A 25,169-nucleotide genomic window follows, 5' to 3' on the forward strand; every position below is an offset into this window, starting at 1 on the left:
CATCATATTATTATTATTGAAAGTATCTCTATTGTGTGCGGTTTAGTGTGTGTGTTTTTTTTTTCATGTCCGCATAAGAAATACGCTAATTGCATAGCCGGCGACTGTTTTCATTATTACCGTTGTTATTATTGTCGATGGTTCATTCAAATCATCGTTGCTGTGAAGCGGCTGCAGCGGTATTTCTGCCGAGCCGGCACCCGTTTGACGGACAACCCGACAACGACGACGTTTGTGTGTTTTCCTATTCCAATTCGGTTTGTGTGTATGTATACGGGCGTGCGCCGGTGACGTTGACGAACACGGCGGCAATTGTAATTGTCCTGTCCCCCGGCCGCCCCGTTACTATTTACCACATTTTATTCGCCTGGTGGACAATAACGCGATGAGCTCGGCAGATAAGCACCGTGCGCGTTTAACGACTGCGGCCAATCGGCCATCGCATTCATTCACTTATCAGCTGTCCGACGTGCTGATGGACGTACCGGTTTTTCGTCAGACACGTCCGTTGAACAAATGAAAACTGCCGCCGACGTTGCGAAAGTCTCATTTTTTATTATTCAAAATATTTTCATTAACCAGTGCATACATTATCCGAGTACAATATCAATTGTAATGGATTTAACAACACATTCTGTGGTCAAAGTATTTTTTAATAATTTCCTTTAGTCAGATGCGCATTAGAGTGCGCGTCTGTTATTTGGCTTGAACCTTATGTCCCAGGCAATTAGTTTATTAAAGAACTATGCTTTTAATAAGAAGGAAGAGTTACTTTTACTTTAAAAATGTGTTTTTATTTTATATATTATTAGTTCTATATTTTGTGATCTACTCAAATTAATTTGTTCTATATTTATGTATATTCTCTCTACTGGCTGCTTTTTAGGCGATATTTAATAAATAATAATAAATTAAAATGTATTATTTTTAATTGTAGTGCGTAACAACCAAATCGACTAGCATCTTGGACTACTCAATAAAATAATTTTTGATGGCGTTTACTATAATGTGTTGAAAATGTACAAAAAAATAAATGAATGTCTGTTCCGAATACATTTGTAATATCGAATTAGATAGTTTGTTTTTTAAACGCATAATAATATGCCTGGACGTTGATGCGCTATCAGTCATCGCTCATCACTCACTTGTCAAACGACTGATAGTTACTTGTTAAAGAATTAAAATGTGCGTGTTAATCTCCTAGACGAATTAAATACAAGTGTCAGCGAACTACAGCTAATTGGTTTACCAAAACGTTTGCACAATGCGATTTTCAGATTGTGTCAGGTATTTGTTATTATTTTAGCGATTACTAATACATTTCTTTTGCCTACACAATCAAAGTTTTCCGACATGACAAATAGCGTCCAAAATCGTTTTGCAGTCTACCACGCAGTTATTATTTTTTTTAACGGTCTCCTATTCGCGTTTTCACAGGTCATAATGATGTTTTCACCGCGAGCGTAACCATCGGCAGTTGTAGGTGAACGAAGGAAATAAAAAAATTGTGCGCGGCGACCACAGTGGAACAGGAAACGCGTTGAGCTGTTTTCTGAATTAAACGCGGACGGATGACGACATTAAGTCGCCGTTGTTATTTCTTTTCTATTCTCATTTAATCAATTTACTGCCCTCGTGAGAGAATTTATAGAAGAATTGATTGAATTTTAGAATCATAAAATGTGATGCTCGAATAGCGTGTCAGCCTCCTCAGGACCCTCAGCCGTCGCGCGCACGGTATGCGTTGGCTCGTCCATTCACCCGTCAGTGTAACCGATGGGTTGCGTTAAAACACAACAGCCCGGCGTTCCACCGGGTGAGAACATATTGCCCGGAGCGAATGCTTTGTAATCGGGTTTTCCCCGCGCATCAGTATAATAATTCTGCTGTCGGAAAATCAGAGCCGGACAGCGCGTCTTAAATACAACAGCTTTGGAAAACTAAACGAGGCGCCGGTTGTGGACGGATGAGGTGGTCCGAAACGCTCAGGCGTCGTCATACGCAGAAAGCGGAGCGCATAGTTGGGCGGCGAGGTCGGTAGATCACATTTAACGCGTGTGCCAATACCAAGTAAATGGACTTCGGGTTAAATCCAGTTTTGGTATTAACCTGCGCGTGCACGCAGTAAGCGAGTGTACTATTCAATTATTGAAACGTGTGCCTAATGGTTTTCGTTTTTCAACACTTAAGTGCAAAACAATCGTCGACACATGATTTGGTATTTCGGGGAACCATTAACTCGGCGAATTGATTAATTACTCGGCCGGTCCAACAGATTTTTCGGCTGCGCATTAATTCTCTTATTGTGCGTATCGCACACTGCGCTGTGTTTTTGAACGCAACAATGTTGACAAACTCGGTCGTGCCTTACTGCGATAATGTGTACGCGTCAACCGCCACTAAGTACGCGCCATATAATTAATCATATTCGACAACTAATGGACACTATGGAAGGTGTGTACAAGAATCCATCCAACGAGTCGTGTCCACGTGCTTACACCGATAAATGTCTGGGGAAATCGAATCGACGTCATTGTGCGCGTCGGTCGCATTAAAATGATTTCCACGAGCGCCATAAATTGAACCGATTCAAACATCCTCGTGTATGTATCCCTTCGTAAACTATCCGAGTTGTGTTTCGTAACGAGACATTTATTACCGTTTCCATCGTTAACCGCCCACGACAGACACAATATCGCGCGTAGAGACAATGGATTTTCGCAACCTCCGCCGTTCACACGCAGTCGATTTTTCGTCTCTCGCAGCCCCGTCGGCGAACTGTCGACTTTGCTCTAATTTAATGGCCGGCACTCGTAGTTCTGCAGAGTAGCGGTGCAAACGCATAACGTTCAAGTGGACGCTGGTGCAACGGTCGACTGTAGTAACATTATCAACAATATTGCGCGACGCCTTCACCGACCGGTGCTCGTAATAATCTGCGGCGCATTGGAATTGGCCCAGTTTTAACGGGAACCAGGTACCAGTGGACAGCCGATAAATCAGACGGGATTTATCCGTGAGACTTCTTTATGAAGTGCATTTGCGCAGTTCGCCGCGGCAGCGTTTACTCGGGTGCGTCGTTGCGCTACTGCCGCATCACCCGCCGCGTGATATATCGGCTTGTAAATACAACCTGAATGACCGTATAGGGTTTAAAAAAAAAATACCATACACTCATTTCTATATATCATAACACGGTGTTATCTACTCTGCGGACAAAACGACCGACGCTTCCTCCTGTCTGTCGAGTGCACACCCATATGGCTCATCGGGCGGCGAGAACCGTTCTATTGAGAGCGGTCCATTCTTGAGCTACTCCGCATAAAGGTTAGGTACAGCGAGCGTTTTATTTTCCCGGCCATTATCAGCTGCTGCTGACCTCCATTGTTATCTTACGAGAAGAACACTATGTTTGCGCAAGTCGACTCGCGCCGTACGGACGATTGTGTGCACTAAGATCGAGTTGTTTATGGACAAATCTGACCCGAGAGTCCAACAGCCAGATAAATAATTAACTGCACTGCGCAGCGTCGGAGATAAGTTAATAATTTAGTCTTTTCGAGACAAATGTCGTATTGTTTGACCATGTACACTTCAGGGCTTTAATTAGTTGCCCTTCTCGTTCATGACCCCTTGTGCAAACCGTTGCCGTAGATATACGTGTATACATTTCACGGTGCAGTCCCAACAAGAATACGTTGCATTGTTAAAAAACGCATGCGGTTGACGTTTAATGACTGTTGGCGCGCCTATTCAATACCGAGTTGTAAAATGATGTGCAACGCTATACAACACACAACAATTAGCATGGAAAGGTATCACTTTTTCAACGGGATTTTCACTCGGAACGTGTTTTAAGCGAAATCTCAGAGCCAAGTGAATTTCGTGTTGATGTCATTTACCGAATCGGTAACAATGTCGATGGATTTATAAAATAAATTAGTTGATGTGCAAGACACACGAAGGATCGTTGCTTTTTTACTGTACACTTTGATAAAACGTAATGATCGCTATAACGCGAGACACTTAATAACAACGTTGCCGGTTACAAACCAATTAATTGGCGTTCAATTATTTTGACCAGTCTGTTCACTACTTTGGATACGAGGTGATAGTTTATTTGAAAACCGATGACGTGTAAATATCGGTACAAAACTAAAACGTAAGAGCGATTTTTTTTTAACTACTCTAAAATTGTTTGAGAAAATGTCGTTTGAGTCGAGTTAAAATTTTTTAACTAAACAATAAATGCGTTTACTCTTCCACTATGTCGGTCTATTAGTGATAAATATTTAATCGGAACGTTAATAGAACTCGAGACAGTTCTTAAAATCGTTTTGCACGTCACGGACAGGTGCAAACGGAGTGAAGAATAAGAGAATTGTTTACGGAGACTCAATTTTTAACGGTTCCCGTGAGGCTTTCAATTTTCATTTTGTGACTAAGATTTACACGACCAGATTTTGTTTTCGTTGGCGGTCAGCGATCCCGTTCACGACCAGAGCACGCGATCCTCCAACGATGGCTTCCGCATTTTCGGACCCGATCACGACCGGGGCGCGTGTGGGCGCGCGTACTTACTCGCAGCACACACTGTTTATCGTACGAGGGGTCACGAGAAAGTGTCCGCCGCCGCTTCAGTATGTTTGTGGGACACACGCCCACACAACACGAACCGAGCAAAGTGTAGTAAGATTACCGTACGCACACACTCGTGTATTCGATAAAATGGCAGAACGGGACTGTTGCGAGGAAGAGAAAAATGTCGCACTAGTCGATGCCAATATTGCCTTGTGCGCTCATTATATCCTTATTAATTTTTTATAATTATGTTTCAAAACTATTGCAATGTAGCACGCGACTATTGTGTTGTCATATGGGAATTGCGATATTTACACAATTCACGGTGTATTGGCAGTGTAACTATGAACTTTTCTTACCTTGGAAAACCCGTACCCTGGTGTTGGTAAACAATGGTGGTGTAAACACTCGTGACGCTTGAAAGCTGCAAAAAGAACAAAAAAAAAAAAAAATGCTATTAGTGACGCGGTTAATTAAAATGTTTTTCAGTACATTAAATAATTATTATAACGAGCAAAGCGTTCAACGATTTTTTGTTTAATAAATAATAGCACAGAGTTTAGTAGAATTGTTTGACTCGTGTCGATAATAATACTGGAACGCTAAAGGACAAGATTTGGCTCGAGGTCAAGTCGTAAACAAGGTCTAAAAAAGGAGATAATTGATCTAATGTTCAGGCGGTCGGTCGTATTTAACAAACGGTTTGAAAATTGTTTTGCTCGAGAGTCGTTGGTCAGTTGTAAAAGAGATGTCAATATTTCTAGTCTTTTGTATTCTGTAGCGTTTTGTGAGCTAAAACGTGTTAGACGAACAATAAATTATGTAACTATCACAATCGTACTATCTTTGGTATTCTCGAACCGTGTTGGTTTTATTACTAGCCATTAATTTGAAAATAACCATTTCTAATTAGTAGTATCACCACGGGAATCTGGCAACTAGGCGAATCGCCATAGTCCTTTTCGGGGGAGAAAAAACGTAGAAGAATTTTTTCACTGTAAAGTGTGAACAAATCGATTGTCAATATTAGTCCAGTTGAAGTTTAGTATTAACGAGATAGGCACGATAAATAAAAAATCATCTTGATAAAATGAATACGTTTCTGAACTAGGCTAAACTTTGCCCGCTAATTAATAATTAAAGCTAAAGATTTGATGGTTAATTAGTGGGCATGCAGCCAGGGTTGCGTTTGAGATGAGCGAGGTGTAAAAATAAATTTTAAGTGTACGGTATTAATTATTTATTAGTATCGTAAACTTAAAATGCATTTGTTCGCAATTTTCTACGCTCGAGGTTCACTTTTTCTTTATACGCATCATTTGGGATTTTTATGACGTTTGACGTGTTGAAAAGTAATTACGATTTTTTTTATCTTGCGTAACGGTTGTAAAATAAATTATACGCGCGTCGAGTAAGGAAAATTCTCTGTTGTTTACTTTATACAAAGACCGAAGTGCACTTGAACCGTTTTTATGTACGTTCAATATTTATTGGTACATCATTGCGTAACGAAAAATAAGCGATACAAAAAGTCCGAAACGATAACCCGAGACATTTGTGTTTTGTTGACAATCCGTTTTTTTTCCCAGAGCACTCATTGCTATTTCAACTGTCCGACACGTTTTGAAACGGTTCGATGTCGTTTAAATATTTATTCTAAAATAATCCTGCAACGTTCGAATGTTATATGCGCGTTGAATGTAAACCATTAGGTATTTTCCTATTAAATGTTCGTCGCTCGCACAATCAAACCATTTATAGCGTCTAATTATTTTTCAAACGTATAATTTTTTATTATTTTCCGGAATTCGTTGGATGAGTTCACACCGATTATTCCTCGCCGTTTCTTCGTTCTCGTCGATTTCCTATAATAGTCGCGGCCAGCGCGTCATGATCATATTCCGTAATGATACAGTTGGGTACAATCGAGTATTGGACAGACAGTGTTCAACCGCCCGAGGTCAGAATGTTCTCCCTCGCGGTGTCCGGCAATCGTTCGTCGAGCGCGCGCGCACAGACAACAGTAATATTAATAATCGTTATTAAACGGTTACGCTGATCGAGCCTGGGGATCGACGATTTCGTCAGGATCGAAACCGACCGCGCGTTCGCCGGCCACCTCGTTAGACGGCACAGGACGACGACGGAGATCGCGGTAGCCGTGCCGCGGTCTCGTATCGGGCCTAACGCGCGGCTTGTTGCCTTTTCACGTGTCTGCTGACCGATACGACTTCGAGATACGGACGGCTGAAATCAAAGTGTACATCACTTAACATGTGTCAACTATGCCGGTGCGGAAAATACACCGGAGCGTCACTGCATCTCCAGGGTCTGTACGCTGCACGGGTATTACACGACAGCGGATAATATTCATACTGCCACCTGCAGATGTCGTCGTGTACGATCACGCGAATCTCGAGACGAGCATCGGACAGAAACTATCAATGTAAAAACTCGCGTTCAACTAATTGGCGGCCTGTCCGGTTTATACAGTCTACGCTGCAACACCATACGGTGACGCGGCGAGTGGTAAAAATAGGCCTGCTGGAAGTTGGAAAAGGCTCGGCATCAATCACTTTCGTGTCGCGGGACACTTGTCGTTTCATTAAAACTCGACGAATGTGACGTAGTGATTAGGAAAGCGATGCAATTAGAAAGGTCGGGGAAACGTTTTTTTGTGCGCCATATGCCGATAATACAGTGGAATATACGCTGGGCGCGAGTTTAGTGTGCAGATATCATCTCAAAGACATCGGGACGACGGTCATGTACAGTAAATTTATCGGTTGTAGAATTACACGGGGCGGCCTTCGGACGGCACTGTAAGGCATTGTGGCTCATTTCGCCTATAAGGCTTTATTTTCAATATTTTACTACCGATATTATCTTAATTGTGCGCTTACAGTGGGTATTGTATGGGGCCGTTTCAAGGTAGAATTATTTTATTAGCCCCGGAGTGGACTTGAAACGAGCGTACACCGCTGTTAAGTGGCATATTTGTTTTGATAAATAATAGTTTCAATGGCGTTCCTAATTTTTACGACGTCGCTGTTAACGGATTATTAATAATTAGTCGTTATTCAAAAACGATCTATCGGATCTAACGTGCTGATAGGTCAAGTCACTTTCGATTTTTGCAGAATAACCGTGAGACAATGTGTACGTATAATCAATCTTTAGGAGGTTTCAATTTTAACGAAATACAAATTACATCATCAATAAAAATCATCGATTATTTTTTACTATTGAAAATACACAAATAGATAAACAATGATACGTCACAATTCTGTTGTCAGCAATCAATTGTCCGTCTCTATAGAATCTTGAAAATTTTATTGGTTCCGATACCCTAAGATTTGAACTGTGCGACGGATTAGATTTAATAATTGGCATAATCATTGCGACTAAATATTACGTAGGACGTCCTAGTGGCACGAACGAAACACAAAAAATGTTTAAAAGTCCAATAACCGCGTACGGTTATTAAATTTAATGTTAGAACTATTGTTTTTTTTTTCTTTTTACTACAGAATAGTACAATATCAACAATTATAATTATAATGCCCGTACAGTCTGTTTCTACGCAGTGTATTGTATTTTAAAGTAAATGTGATATCATCCGCTTAGTGTTTTGATTTAAAATACGCGTTGTAATGAATTCAAGTCGGTTGCGCATATTAAATACAATCGCAGGTTACATTATAATCCCGTCGAGTGAAATATATATATATATATGTGAATTATCGTCTCACCAATACGACTTAGCCTTGATCTAGTTTCGCTTGTAATCGACTTAATCTTTGCAAGACCAAAACTCTTTGGACTAACTCTTGAATGGCTCTGTCCGGTCTCGGATATTCGCGTACCACCGCACCGGAACAATGTCTCGGTCGGAGTTTGCTCTCTCTAGGAAGTTTTTGGGTTTCCGTTGCTTTACATACATCATGTCGGGGGCGTCCGAAACGTTCTCGTGCACAAAAATGATACGGGGAGCTATTAAGTTTCGCCGAAACGAAATCTGTAAGTCACGCGCGGCTGCCACCAACGATTCATAATCACGGTAATCGTCATGTGCAGTGATCATCTGTCATTAATAACGTTGTATTATAATTATGTTTCCTAGTACAGTCCGGCCGCAAGTTTAGAGCACACCGTGTAATTATAAACATAATGAGCTTAATTATTTTACCAGCCGAACGCGCAGTATGTAGTGCGGCGGTTATATTGTACGATTGTGTAATGTTTTTTCACAAGAATGTAATAATAAATTGTTGACATGAGTTGTGTGCAAGGTGGTATGTCACGAGCGAGTCTCGTCTAACACAATGTTTAAACGTCTACTAACACTTATTGGCAACTGCTTTTTACTGGACCGACGGGAACGCATAAATCACACACGGTCGGTGATTGACTGCCAAACGCGAAAATACCTCGCCAGAAAATTGGAAACGCTGTTGTCGAGAAAGGCGGCCAACGTTAATCAAATGGGTTATACCAGCGAAATGTCTTGATCGGTTAGCATTAAAGGACCGCAAACTAGACCGAGTTTAATAGGAATTAACAATCCTTCTCTTTCTTCTTCTCGACTCCCCCGCCGCGGTAATGATCGTTCTCAATAGTTCACACGTTCGCCGTAACATCCTTACCCGCCCAACGGGAAGTCGAACATTATTCCGCAGCGGTGTTGCAATACATCACTTGAGTGTATTGTGTTCGCCAATAAATCGCACCGGACAGAATTGTCGGAGATCTACTAGTTGCATGGCGAACTAGGACGTAATTCGTAGATTTATAGTTTTTGCGTTGTATCAAAAACACGTTGTGTTGCACGAAAACGTTGCTAAATAAATATTCAAAATATATAGCGGTGTATGTATTTTTGATTAGTATTTTGCAAAATAACTCTTAATGTTATATAGTTTTTAAATTATCATATTGGGGAAAACCAGAGAGATTCTGGATAATTGGTTTGTCGCACGCCGTGTTCATGTTGGAAATACCAGAAATCATGATGATTTCAATTTATTTGGGTATAATTTTTAATTTCAGATACGGAAACTAACTAAACAATACATTTTTTACTAAACCGAATAATTGTTTAGTCGGTATTTTTATATAAAATAATGATTGCAATTCGGCGAGGAAAGAAAATGGCGACTGAATAAATCGACGGTTGCGTAGAAAGTTTTCTACAAATGTCTGAGAGACTATGCATTTATCACTTTCTCTCGCATTTGATAAACAATAAGGCCATTTAAGCGTATTATTATCAACCACCAGCATCCCATTTGCAGCTACGCGTTTTCGTGTTAATATCACACACTGTACAATCCAAATGTACTCGTTCGGTTAGAATATGATAAATTTGGTGTAGTGCACTTAGCAAGTGGGTAACTTTGTTTTGCAGTCATGAAATATCTGTCATGATGAGATATTAGTTTGTCGAGTGATATAAAAGTAAACTAAGTTAAAACGAGAAATAATACAAAAGAACTTAAAAATGGCCAACAGTTTTTGTGCGTGAATTCTACGAAGGTCAACGACCGGCAATAAGAATTTTAAATCAACATTGAAAGAATAAAGAGGCCACCGTCTTTATTTAACTAAGTACTGTCTGTGAATAATTTATTCCTCAGATCCTTTTGATGAAAATAACATGGCCTGTGAAAATCGTCGTCGTTTTAATTAGTTGAAATGATTTGTTCGCAGTTCTACTCGGCTTATTCGGCGGCCATTTTTTTTTTCTTTACAATTAGCTATAGATCACCGTCATAAATACAACATGTCGTCTCTTCATCATCGTTTGTTGCACTAAACCGTAACGGAAAATGGCGGTCTTTCTGGATCCGCATTGGCGCGGCGTTACGGTTATTTTTGACAAACACACGGTCACGCATTAGGCGGAGAAACGCACCGATGTATAACAACGTATTCGTGGTCACAGCGCCGTGCTGTTCCTATGGGAAAACATTTTTAGTTTATTCGCTATGATTTCACGTTAGGTACGGCTTTCCTACGACGTTGGTATTTTCATAACAACAATGCAAAACAAAATAGAAATGTCAGCGTCGACGGTTACACGGTCTGTTCTGACAAGACACTTGGCGGTTGGGTTTTTGCATTTTTCCATAGTTTTAATTAGAACGGCTGGAAGAAACATATTCGCTCGATGCTAGTGCGTCGTGTGCCGAAGGAACGCACAATGTCGTTAACGTCTCTATTGGAAACCATACGGTTATTATTAGTGAGTTTTTGTCGTTGCGCAACAACAGTCCGACGAGGAGCTTTACCGTTCTCGCGAATCATCGCCGACGTGCAAAACCCGTTCTACGCTACGGCCGAATAGTTGTTGTTTCCTAGTCGATACGACTTATTTCTAATTATAAACCAACGCACGTACTTTCGGGTCCGCCTTCTTATTTATTCGTTAATTAATTAGCGATCGCGTCATTTCAATTAATTTAGTGGCCGCGTTACAATATCGGTGTAATTATGTGTGCGAGTGCGAACCGGTAACTCAATTTCCACGGGTACGTTATTACGCACATGCGTCCGGCTGGACGTTGTAAACCAATTGGTTTAATTATAGAACGCGTATAACGAAAGCACCGGTCTCTGCCGCCGCAGTTGTTCGACGGCCGGAGAAGTCGAGGCAAACACCTGAAGAGAACCGACGGATCACATGTTCGGGTGTCGATAATATATGGCGAGCGCGCGCGCTAGTCGGTGGCCACAGCACGTGCGACCGACCACCAATTTAAATGTAAATCAGAGCCAACTCGGCGGAGCCCCGCGGTGGTGTTCTGGTCGATAGGTCGAACTCCGACCCGACGTGACGTCCCCAGAAAACGCACACAACCTTTTTGTTTGTCTTATGCAACCCGTCGTACATGTTCTTAAAAAATCCATCGCACGATTAATAATTTTGGCCATGTACGGGTTACGACAATGATTGTGTACTTTGGCCTAACGAGTGTCGCGTGATGGATATAATGTCCAAGCGAAAGATCAAGTGTTGTAACCATCACTTCCTGTTGACAGAGTCATTTCTACCGAAAAGTCACACTTCAGTATTCACGTTGTCCATAAATTGCGTTTTTTCAACCATTTAAACAAGTCTTAACGTCACATGAAAACATTTGATCGTGGAAAATAATTTCCAACGTTGCCCCGACTGAAATGTCTACACTTTTTGATACGCCTGGTGCATATGCAGAGACTTTTACCTAGACGGATGACGGTTTCTTTTTAATTAAATCGTCATCGTGGATATATTAGAAAAGTATGATCATAAACCAGTATGTAGGTTATCTCACGGTGGCCAACTCCATTGCCGGGATTTCTTCGTGAAATACTTGTTATGACCGCGCATAGTAATTATCGTGAACATAATTAATTAAGTCGTGGACGTTGTCAAGCGCGTACATATAATTATTACATTCGATGGAAATGCCAAAATCGTATAAACAAATGACTCCACCGCGTAAACACTGTTTACGTTTTGATACACTGAGATGTGTCCTTGTTCTAATAATAATAGTAATTGACGATGCGCCCGACAATTATAATAGTTAAAACCTAGCGATTTCATCATATATTTGCGTTGCTCGGTCCAATAAAACTTTAATATAAATATGTTTTCTACGGTTGAATCCGCAACATTTTCAAACTCGATGCGTAATAATCATTTTATCGATTTCGCAGAGAGAAATAATAATAAATACGAAAAATCTACGACAATGGCAGATTGTGGAATTTAAAAAAAGCAGTTAACCAACAAGCCGTATCGAATAATAACTTAAACGTTTACACGAGTAAACGTCAAATTAATTCACTAGTTTTATTTTCAGTCGATAATTACAACATGGGAAAACTCGAGTGATACAGTAAACAATGTATAATATTGTTGGACCGATTGGAAAACAGTTAGTTTCAGTTACAAACTATTAATGGGTTTAAATCTCGGCGGTATTTTCAATTTTTTGAAAAATTCAATTTCGAATTTTACTTGTTTCCTTAAGAACGAGCAAATTGTGTCATAAAATATGTTTATGACGTGAAAATTATTTTACGTAATGAAAACGGAACATTGTTTACTTGATATTCAAACCATTTGTGTCTCCGTTATGCGATCGCGCGAATCGACGTTGTACTTAATTTAAAAAACAATCGTAGTATTTATTTATTTTTTTAAAATTGCATGTTGTCCGTGAAATGTCTTTTCTTTTTCGTTACTGTTTGATCGAAGTTGTGGTTATTTTGCGGCCGACGACTCGGGTGAAACGCACTGCGCTGGCGATATTATGTCTAATGTAATTTATGATATCATAACCGGACGCGACGTGCAATTGTATTGGACATGTGATTGCGCAACATCAATCTATTGGTGCGGTATTGTAATTTTCGGCCGAGACCGAATCGATTTGCCTTAGTCGAGCGCCGACGGGTTTCGGTAAGGGGAGCGGAGGAAGGGTGGGTGGTCAGGGGAGTATACGGGTTTCTAATCATCGGGACCGTGTGTAATAATAATCCGCCCACAACGGCGTTGTATTATATACTGGAGCAGTGTACAGCGAAGAGATGCGACGGCCAACAGGTACACCCGGGAAACTATAATAATTACCGTAGGAATTGTGTCTCTGCTTTGGAATGCGCCGCCGTGGTACTGTAAGGCACACGCATTAGGTGCGTACGCGCTGTGCCCGGACGGGGTAACCGAACGGCGGTTATAACGCGATATTCCTACGCCGGTACCGCCCCAGTGTTATTATCGCCCTTCTCCTCCACGCTGGCATTTCCATTCCTGTCGGATATGTACTCGGGTTCTCTGTGGAAACGTTCGAAACGACCGGTTTTTTCATATTATCCTCATTATTGTGATTAGGCGTTATTATCATTTTCGGTTTTACTCGGACCGCTAGAGCGGCGCGAGGTCACCAAAAACTTCGTCGGGCACCAACCGTTTACGTGTATAAAAAAATCGGCCGCTAGCCGTCTGATGGAAACCTTAGGCCGGACGACATTAAGTCGCGTGACGGACGACATTTCGCACGACCTCCGGGCACGACGTCGACTCCGCAGGTCACAAGCAAATCTACTCGAGTTTGTTATTATTTTTTTGCTCACAATGGTCGCTCTTTTATAATTATGTTTTCGTCTCGTTGTTTTTTTATAAATCAACACGCGAAACAAAGTAAATTGCTTTTTAAACAAATTAGTGTCGAGGTCAAAAACGCAACTACATTTCCGTCTAAATTTGTGGAACACAAAAGTTTTTGACCGTCGCCATTTTTTATTCGCGTGAAACACTAATTTATCGTTTTCTGAAAATCAGATGCACTAACAGTTGTCCTACGGACTGTGCGCCAATCTGTTGGATCATTCGGTACCAATAAAGGGCACGTTACGTACAGCGTAACTCGCCGGCGAAACCGACAGAGTGTCTCCTCATTGCCGCCGCGATAATGTTCTCCCGGTGTATTCGTTGCAACGACACAATGTTTTGTAAAACGTGCAATATCCATCTTTGCGATAACACCACCGCACCTACATGTTGTCGGAATACATGATATCCGCAATGACATGTTACGATATTTACATGTTGTCCTCCGCAGCGTACAGCGCGCCATAATTTTCATTTTGTATTTTACAGTACGCTAAAGTGAACTTCCATGTTCGACTAGCAGTATATTCTCTATTCCGCGACCTCATAATTCTCTCACAATTAATGTACTCCGCGAGGTTTTCTTTAAATCGGTTCGATCTCTCAGATGGATCGGCAAGTGTCCTGTGAACGTACTCGTTAGCAAATCTTCACAAAGATCTTTGATCTTTACAAAATAGGTATGGTAGGCAGATTTTACGAATAAAACTCACCGTGTTTTACCGATAACAATGTAATAATAACAATAATTATGTACGCTCTTCATTATTGTACTCAACTGTTAATGTGCCGCCGGAGGCTGACGGAAAAAGCGAAAACGGCACCTTCGGCGAAAATAATATCGTTAAGTATGTCCTGTACACCGAAGCCAGCGCCCGTACTTGTAACCGTCCTCGGTCTATTGTATGTAAATGGCGGAGACGAGCATAGTGCACGCGAAAAAATAAATAAATATTAGAAAAATAATTCACCTTCATTGTGTTCGAGGGGCGAGGAGTGTACATAATATGAGATCGTCGGAGATAGTGAACAATATGTTATTGTGTGTACTTTATTTTTCAATATTCCCCTCGCCTACCGCAGAAGCATAAACTTTTCTCGGACAGACGGAATAAAACGGCCGCCTCGGGGTGAACAGTAAAATGTCTATTTACATATAATGATAATAGCGGCGGCAAGCCAAGACCAAGAGGTGGGGGCCTCCTCGTAGACGCCACCCGAGTGACACACGACAGGGCATGTTGTGCGTTTTGTTCCGAGCAGATAACAAGACGGCCGAAATCTATTTTTCGCGACCGGCTAATGGATACCACTTTTGTGCGCGTGCAAAGCATTTCGCGAAATATTTGTTGTTTTTTTTGTTTGTTTGTGACAAGCGTCGTATTTTTTTTAAACCAGTTGCCGTCGAAATCTCGACGCATCTACTGGTGTTTAAATTCGATGAATTATCATGCGAACCTGTCGCCGTCGTCATTTAATCATCGGATTTATTCGCGTTCACAGTTGTATAAAATATATCAACGGGTTTTTGTCGTAGCGCCAGCGAAAATATTACACACAATAAACCGACCGGCAGACGATTTAGATGTGCACTCTTTTATCGACGGTGTAAACAGTATTTTTACACGTTATAAAGTGGTATTGGCAAACGGTTCGAAGAGCAGACACAAAACACGCGACCGGTTGTGTCGCCTCTCTTGTCCGCCTGCCGTAGCAACAGTTATAATACGCGTAATGGATTCGGTTGAAAAAATCACGTATTTCGGGTAAAAAAAGGAAATCAGAATTAATAACCAACGAAAAAACTACTCGTTGCATTATCGTTTACTCGAAAACGTCTTGTATGTGAACGCCGGTACAAGAAGTTTACAAGATAATGAGTTTTAAGAGCATGTTGTGAGTAATGCCGTCGAATTTACAAATGATTATATTAAGTGCCTTGAGAAATCTATTGACATATTTGTAAATTGAAAAATTGTACACTGACCACAGAAAGCCCACCTCGGTAATTGAAAACGAGAAATGTGTTATTTGTGGCCGTATGTCATCTGAATAATTCTGGCGGTAATAATAACTGGTTTTCTGGTCTCAATTAAGACTACCAAAGAGCCAATGTATTTTTTCGTTGTTCTCGTTGTAAGGAATTAAAAACAGCTACGCCTTCGTAAATGAATAACGGATAATTTTAAGAAATTTCATACGTTTTTTTATTCTATACTAAGTATTTTCCAGGCGAGTATTGGACAGAATTATTGTAGATATTCACAACAATAACAAAATAAGCCAATGCGATCCGTTGTATTAAACTATTTCTAGTCTGACGAAAAGGAGTTATCGAATCGAGTTCCGTGTCAATGTGATCAAGTGGCAACAATAGTAATAAGGTGCAGTTTTTCTTAACGAGTTCCTGCCTTGTTACGCTTTAATCTAATAGGGACCATCGTTTATTATATATGCTTACAATAATATAATAGACGAAATAAGCTTTTCTTGAAAAAAAAAAAATAACCTCGCGACTAGTCAATGGGTACCATGACATTGCCGAAAATGATGTTAATAATAACGATTTTTATTTCCTAATCATATTATTATGGCCGGGCAACTGGCCAGCGTATATCCAGAGCACAATTATTATTACCCGACGGAGGGGCGCGCGCGCTCTGAGATGACGGCGGTGTTCGCTCGAGACGGCATAATTATCTTCTTATTCAATTAGAACGTTTTTATTATTATTATTTTTTTGCTCACCCGGGGCTTGCGCGGTCATTAGGCCAGTCATTATTAAATCAAACACGGGCCAAGCCATCATCAATCAAACGCGCGATGTAGAGACCCAAATGAAGACGTATTTTCATCGTGTGAACTTGTTCTGGCTATCCCGTGAAAATGTTTTCCCGACATTATTCCAGAACAACTCGGACCGTTCGTTGACCGCATAAAAAACCTACCGTACCGACTGTAAATAGTTGTCGTCGAAAGAGATTGCTCGTACAGCGTATCGAGTGGCTTATGAAAACGGAAGCATTTGTATAATATGATTAAATAGAATACATTACAGTTGTGACGGAGTAGTGGTGATATTGACGATATTTTATGGAAACATAATTGTAAAATATATCGGTTGCGTTTAAAATACCTAATCAATAGTAATGGAATCAAGTATGCGCGTCTCGTGTAAAGGGTTATTAGGTATACCCATAAAGTATAATTTAAACAATTAGTGATTTAATATTCTTTGGGCAAATCGATCAACATCTATGCGATTCAAATCACATCGTGGTTTACCCGAATGTGCTTTATTATGCTAAACGATAATACAAGTACTTTATTTTTTTATTTAAAAACTATATAAATGAGGTCGTTAGCATATTAAACGAATGATTACTATTGTAACGATATTGTCTATCGTCCAGTTGGAAAACGCATTTACTATTGTTTCTATGAGACAGTTTGATTGTTATTCTCAGTGTACTTCCGAGGCTCGTGTCCGTTTACCGTGTACAATAATCACGGGAAAACTATGACCGTGTCTTTAACCCAATGAGTCGTGGGACACGTGCTCGCGTCTGAACGCGTGACGTCCAAAATACCTCGGCGGTGTACTCACAAATGTATCGGCACATTTGATTACTCGGCCACCGAGCAATGCGTTAGCTGGACGGACGGGTATCGTTTACACGACGGACGGCGCCGTTTGAACAGATTTCCATTGGGGTCGCGTGGGCGCAGTGGCTTTTATTTTCCGACGGGTGCTGTGTAACCGGACGGGCGCATTTTCGGGGACGGTGCGGTAGTTAATACGGCGTGAGTACATAAAAATGAGTAATGGACAGAAAAAGCTGTAAAACCAAAATAATTTCACCGTCCATTGGTGTCGCCACGGTGCCGCTAATGGGTTGTAAAATAAAAACACGAACACGGCTACCGTGTGCGCGCGTGTGTGTGTGTATCGGCGCGCGCCCGGCGAGCGTGGGACGCGTGGGAACCGCTCGTGGCCGGCGGGACGGACGCGCAAGGTCGTGCGGCTATTTGAATGAACGCACAAAATAGAGGTACGCACATAACGTTTTGAAAAATCGGAAAACACGCAAATTGTGCGGTCGAAAAAAAATAACAGAAATTTTGTTTTTTTCGAGTGAGCGATCGACATGATATTACGATGTAATGCACGTGGTGCGACCAGTCGATATTGGAATGTCCGTATCTTTCCGGTGTATATTTATTTTGTAAACGTCTGTTTAATAAAACGTTTCTCAGACGATCGTACGAGGCGGATCCGACCGGATCACCACTAGCACATTCGGTTTACCGTTTAATATATGCGTGCCGTGTGTAAAAGAAAACCTTAATACTCCGTGTCGGTGGTACATTGTAATAGCTGTTGAAGAGCCATCAACCCCGCGGCTATGGTAATGACACGTAATTGATACGTGAACAGTGCTGGGTGGAGTGGACTTCGGGGTAAGAAGCGTTTAACGTGAATAAATTCTCACGGTTTACGAGCGTGCGGATCACAACAAAATAATATGACATTTATCTGTTAAATAAATGTCCATGTTGTGCGCTATATTTCGTATGGCGGCGGTGCTGATGAACTCGACACCGATTCATCTCCACCACACTGTAAATTATGTGGACAATTTCTCCGTGTCGATAAAAATGGTGGTTCGTTAGAGCCTAACAAACTTACTCTCTTATTTATCGGCAAAACACGTTTTCAATGGAAGTTTATTTTCAGTTAAGTGGACGACGACGACGCATTTAAATAAACGGCAAACGTATAAAAACAAAATCGCCGTTTGGTCTAAAGGATATCGTCGTTGGCGGCGGAGCGGTCGCAAAGACACTCTCTCGGCAATGCCGTAGCGAATTTTATTGCGCGATCGTAAAAATCAATAGATCCAAGTGGCGTCCTCCGCGGACGGGTCGCACGGTGGAGGATCTGGTGCGTTCGTTTTGTATACGCGTTACTCGCCCATATGGAAATGTGAAGGCTCATTACTGTGGGAAGATTTATTGGTGCCGCGGTCGCGTCAAACTGCGCGTTGATTAATTACGACCGGACCATTGTGGCGGCGGTGACTGTTCTTCTTCGTCAGCGCGTCACACACATTGCCGCGGCACAGCCGAAGAAATCCAATTGTAGAAAAAAATAAAAGATATTTACCTTGTTGGAAGTAGTTGGCTTTCCGGACGTAAACGCAGACCAGAGCCATTAATTGCAGTTGCGACAACCGTTGCCGGGTCGATGGCGGCAGCGGCAACAGGTCTCGCAGGTTGGCGATCTCCGCGTTGATCAGGTCCCTCCGGAGTTTACTGGCTCCTTTGGTAGACTTGGTGGCGTCAAACCTGTCGACAAACAATAACCATAAGAAACCGTAGAAATATTAGCCGTTAGAAATGTTACGCGTTTAAATCATCGACCAGCAAATTAACATAATTATTCGGTCCAATTGGAAACCCAAGTGCTAATTACGCGCGCGAGCCTATAGGCCAACTGCGCGATTGAACGCGTTTAAAAGGACAACCAAGTCGGGACGGGAAAGTGTACACCAGTTTCTGAAACAGATCGTCGTCAACAACAATGCGTGTGTAATGGACGCCTACGAGGGCCACGGTGGCCGGGCGTCTTAATTAAATGCTTGCGCCGCCGGTAGTGCGGCCGGCGAGAGTTTCCAATGCGGCGTCCTGTGTGCGCCCACGCAATCACTCAGCGCCGGCAACGCATAGGCCGTTGTATCGATTAATGGGCTCCGATAGAGCTGACGTTGCCGCCGGCGCCGTGTTCGCTGTCCGGCAGCTTTGCCGATTTGATATTGGGTATTTCGAAAAGTTATTATTAAAAAAGAAAGTATTAGGTGGTCGAAAACAATTTATGGATAAATTATAATGCACGCGTTGGACCCGTAAAGCTTGTAATTAAAAAAAAAAAATAACATAACGGAATAATGAGAACGAAATATCTGAAGCGTACAAATGTGCCGTGTTTTCAGCGACTTTCGCTATTTAACGACTGTGCTGCCAGTTAATTGTAACAAAATCAATACGATTGGTCGGGAGGTCGAGAAAAAATAAAACATTATTGAGCTTGTAGACCGAATTATACAGCGAAATGGGCGCCGGAAATGTAGGCGCCATAATTTTGTAATTTTTTAATCTTATAGCCGAATAAGTGTTTGTTTTGGCCTCGTGAGTAATCGCTCGAATATGTTTACCGCGACAATTAGCACATTACAATTTTAATAACCGGATTTTTGACGATTTTTATTGCCGGATCACGTGTAAAGGTACCCGCAACAGTAATGCGCGGGGGACGTTATGCCAGTTCGTTACAATACGATTTTTACCGGCACCGGGTTTTGCGGTGTAATATTTATTGTAATGCGTTCCTCGAGAGCAGTTTGCATATATATATATATATATGTGCGAGCTCGCCGTTTGAATAAATGTGATGTTAATAAAACTGTGTAATGAACGTGTATCGTGGAATATAAAACGGGGGGAGGGGGGCTTACAAAATTATCGTCGACATGTCCAACCGACCGGGAGAAAATATTCGCCACTGCGATTTGTATTATAGCGAATACTTTATGAAGCAGAAATTGCGGACAACGGAAGTCAGTCTCGGCATATGTTGCCAATAAAGCCGCCGGCATTAGAATTTACAAACGCATTGGAATAAACAATCATTTTCTCGCCGAAACCGACCGGTGTTATCCATCTTGTTGTCAATCTGCCGAGACATGACCTGTCGTTGGATATGTCATCCGGCTACAATGTTTTTTTTTTAATGTAATACTCTAGTCATTGGCGCAACCGCTTTAATTTTTTCTTTATCGTCGTTAATACAATGTAATGTGCGGTAAACGCACATAATTCCATCGGATTTCTAGTCCATCTTGGAGTGTTTTGTTTGCGTTTTTGAACAAACACTCGTGCGGTGGCAATCTCGAGAACGACCAACGCTTGTGTCAATATGTACCCAATGCCCGAACGGTAGTGATGAACGTTTCCCACGGACCTTTTGACTTTCGTTTGTTTGCCATGGTTTTATAGAAATTCATTTCTATATGTATTTTCTATTAACTAATTAAATGTATAAATTACTTGAAGACATTGACCGCCGAGTGTAAACAAAATCGTGCTGAATTATAATTTTTTTAATGGCTAATTACAATTTGGGTTCGTAGCGAAAAACAATTTTTCTATTTTATTTTACTCTATATAATTTTTTTTACGGTTTTTTGGATATAACTTTATACATCGTATACACTAAAAAATGGATAGTTTTGAAACAATTATAAACGTTTATAGAGTCCGAAACGGAGTTCCGGTACATGATAATAACATAGTTTAGTACATCGCTGCATTGTGTACGTTTTGATTGATATCTGAGCAGGTAAATGACGGCGCCGACTACAACTTCAAACAATATTGTGATTTCCCATGGTAAACCGCAGCCGTGCGGCAATTCAGCGAGCCAGTGCGGTTGTCATCATTATCCGACTATACGTCATCGAGTTAGAAGAAAAAAAATATGTATATATATTTTGATGTACGACATGTTGAACACTTCCAACATACATTGAGCAAAACTCATTATGAATATAAACGCGTTTTAGTGATTTTCATTCATAAAACTTATTCATATAACTGTTCGAACTGTTCGATATAAGAATACAGAGAAATTAACAAAATTTATCATAACCGTGGAAGTTGTTTTTAATTATTTTACGCTATTAAGTGGCGTTTTCGCGATGGTCCACAAAATATACACGACCACCTATCACAATCGCCGACTTGGTGTACAAACGATGTGTCAAAGAATTTTACACGGATCCGCATTATATTATACGTGTAAACACTTGTCGGTGTAACGGTCGCATGTGTTGTAGATGGTTTTCAGATAGGCCTGCGTGAGACAAAATAATATGTTGTATGTTAGAAAAATCGAAAAAACAAATAATAAATTTTCAACGCGAGGCGCTATGGGCGCAAGTTTGTCACCTGATTTAGAGACGCTGTAAAGTTGTTCTCGAAACAAAAAAAAACGTTGCGTAGAATTGCGGTCGATGGCAAGCGGAGGGGTGAACTTGACGATTATAAAATATAAACGTATTTATTTTACACTCGTATGGAATATAATATTATGTGCGAGTATTAAAATATGCAACTGACCACGGTAATAATAATAAACGTCGACCGACAAGTGTAATTTAATGGCTGACCGGTAGAAATTAAAGGAGCTCTACTGGAGACAAACGACGTGTAAAAAGTCACCTCGGCTCTATGTCGTAATAATAACAATATATAATATGAACTGATACGGCAAACGAGTATAGAATAATATAAACGATAATGTCTCTCGGTGCGACCATATTATTATTATTATTATTATAATCGTATTCGTCCGGGTTATCTATCTGTACGTGTGTTATTCGCTATGTATACTTGACTGCGGTGCAGCTTGTGAGAGCGCTCGTTGATTTGTAAAACGTTGGGATTATATTATGGAAACCGAGCTTGTTTATGTGACACGGCCGATTGAATGATTAATCCGGGAAACTTGGGGCATAATACCCGTGTACGCGTTTCACGAGTATCTGCACATTGAACGACGACTAGCTCTTGGCCCTGTTGCTCGTTCCACAACCGCATTGGTAGATCCGCCCTTAAGGACCGAAGAAAAAACCAATATCGTTTCGTGGATAGTAATCCTATTGGATATTTAATAATTTTGATTCAGTTTTACGAATAATTGCAAACTTAACATGATACTGTGTCATCTGTCAACACGCGGAGTACAAAAGTGGTGTCACCGCTAGTATTCAATTTTAAAATGTTTAGAATTTTCACTAAACAACACCAATGCGCTCTTTGTGGTTTTAAAGAATTTAGGAAATATTTTAGCGGTTAGAATGTGGCATACATTCTCGCGTGTGGTAAGATGTAATATATTTTGACAGGAGATTGATGTGCGCTTTTGTGGGCATACCAACCTCACTGAAACGTGTTGATGAATGGGCGCAACTCAACTGTCGTCGGTCATACACAAGCGGTGACATCCCATCGTAAGTCTATAGCACTTGGCAATATAGTAAAATTTCATTTGGGTTATTGATATGTTACCCTAAAGCGTTTTGTTTTATGGAATAATGTTGTCACGGTAATTAGAAAATGTGTTCAAGTGTAATTTTTTTGTCGACTAAGCATGACACCTTTTTCTTATGATAAAACCTGTCGTGTGCTGTAAACAAGTAAAGCGTTTGTCGTCCAATTTATTGAAAATTGAGTGTTCTTGCGACGGAGACTTTAATGCTTGTCACTTGGCAGTGTCAAAGGGCTCACACAGAAATTTTTCATGGAGGAACAAAATAATTTGTTAAATATTTGGTTTCACTGTCTGCTCAACAGACCCAGCGTTGAAAGGGTTAGGATTATATGGTTTATCGACCAGGCTTTTTCGAAGGTCTCGCCATAGGCGTAACAAGAAAGAGCTTAGCTACCTTAGTTAACGAGAAAATACAATTTAGTATCCTCAAAAATATTATTCTAATAGACAATTAAGGGTTCCCAGAAAAAAAAGCTATAAATAGAAGATTTGTTTTATTATTTTTATGTATTATTTATAGAATTAAGTGTCTCTATACACTTGATAAATAAAAATAAAAATCACGTGTCATTAATCTATAAAAAACAAATGCTCTTAATCCTGGCATTCATAATATTATTTAATAAAAATATAATTGTTTATCTTTTAATTAAAATTTAATTAAATTTTTTATAATATACAATGATTATGATAATTGACCAAGCTAAATGTTAAGAAGGAGTGAACTGTCCCCTTTCCCCCTGCGGACGCCTACGGCAATGTCTTTGATAGAATTACTGTACACTCAATTGGCTCAATACAGGATGTTCATGTTTTACTCGCTATTAAATTGTTATCGTATCATTTTTTTAAACGGTCTTTATTGCTTCGAAGATATGATGATATATTATGTCGAAAGAATATTTATAGTGAAAATCTCTGTGGTAAACAAAACTCGAAGTCGTTTATATATAGTTGATACGTACACATATTATTGAAAAAAAAACATATATACGCATACAAACGAGACCCACTACAAATACCTCACCTAATGGAATGATAAATACCACTCGGGTGTAATTTATGTCCGTGTACTCAGTCGTATACATCACATGACACGTCATTTGAAAGACTTAAACTAAAGTTTTATTTTCTAAAAGTGATAATTATTATTGTACGATATTACGTTATTAGGAGTATGTTGAGGGCTTTACATGATAATATATGTATTCATATTATTTTTCCATGTGAAGTATTAATATGGTCTCGAGTGCTGTTTCAACGTCATAGACGCCGTTATGTTTGATGAATGAGATTATTATTCAGCCCCATAGTATATCAACTGGATTTTCATTTTGCCATTTCTCGCATTTTTAGAGTAATCAGTAAAAGAACATAGTTCCAAGACTCGATAAAAAAGATAATGCTTTGATATTGTGACGTTTGATTTAATACTCCATTGCCGTGAATTAACTATTCAGCTTTAATACTATTACACCGTTTTGCTTCTCATGGCTAACAGACATCCGCATAATCCAACGTCTGATTCCTTCTTTGTATAATTGCAATTTGCGCACAAACTATGGTATACCTATGGCATACTATTTATAATGTAGTCGATATAGAAAATAAATTATACTGATGGTTTATATTTTAATCTGATTTTAAGTGTATTAATATATTTTATCATTAGTAAAATATATCAAGTGATAATGCTACATCATTATTATACATTTAAGATTGAAATTCGTAAATTTTTCCAGTGCAATCTATAAATATATACGATTAAATATATTTCTTAAGTGAATGTTATACTCGCTGAATAATTATACTAAGAATTTACTAAACTTATTTTCTGATCACTTTTTTTATCCATTAAAAATCCAAATTGTACACATTTTTTGGGGAAAAAATATGTATTTATTTGTCATCTTGTAAGACAAACAATTAACAAAGCAATTAACGGTGGAGAAGAAACTTGTAGTTTGTATTCAAATCACAGATAGTTTATTTGAATCACAGCCAAAATACTGTCAAATTTTAATGGAATATTTATTATACTACATTAGGTCCAGAACGCGTTTATCATGTCACATATAACGCGAGTACAAGGCGTTCGAATGTCAGCTATAACTTGTATACAAGTTAAATAATTATTATATACATCAAGGTGTTGTAGTGCGATATTTAATACTTGTAAAATACCTTGATGGATGTATTTAATATTGTACTATTCCCAACGTAATCCCACTGACTATTTCCGTCTATAAATCATTCAACCGACTTAAGTAAGTAAAATTGTAAATTCCGATAAAAGTGATCCTTCCAAAATTG

General features: G+C 40.0%; 2 protein-coding genes across 3 annotated transcripts in view; one reads left to right on the top strand and one right to left on the bottom strand.

Annotated features, from left to right (window-relative positions):
- Positions 1–25,169, top strand: part of LOC126900977 (uncharacterized) — an 80,903-nt gene that overhangs the window by 34,401 nt on the left and 21,333 nt on the right. The gene's annotated exons all lie outside the window — the stretch shown is intronic.
- The window catches only part of LOC126900968 (PAS domain-containing protein cky-1), a 69,700-nt gene that overhangs the window by 31,785 nt on the left and 12,746 nt on the right, over positions 1–25,169 (bottom strand). For both annotated transcript variants that reach the window (XM_050677014.1, XM_050677015.1), the window contains exons 2-3: positions 18,912–19,093; positions 4,941–5,005 (exon numbers count right to left, since the gene is read on the bottom strand). In XM_050677014.1, coding sequence (XP_050532971.1) covers positions 4,941–5,005; positions 18,912–19,093 — 247 coding nt within the window. The remainder of the gene's footprint in view (positions 1–4,940; positions 5,006–18,911; positions 19,094–25,169) is intronic.

Source organism: Daktulosphaira vitifoliae, unplaced genomic scaffold (genome assembly GCF_025091365.1).
Source record: "Daktulosphaira vitifoliae isolate Bord-2020 unplaced genomic scaffold, ASM2509136v1 Scaffold_3, whole genome shotgun sequence".
In the NCBI taxonomy this organism is placed as follows: domain Eukaryota; kingdom Metazoa; phylum Arthropoda; class Insecta; order Hemiptera; family Phylloxeridae; genus Daktulosphaira; species Daktulosphaira vitifoliae.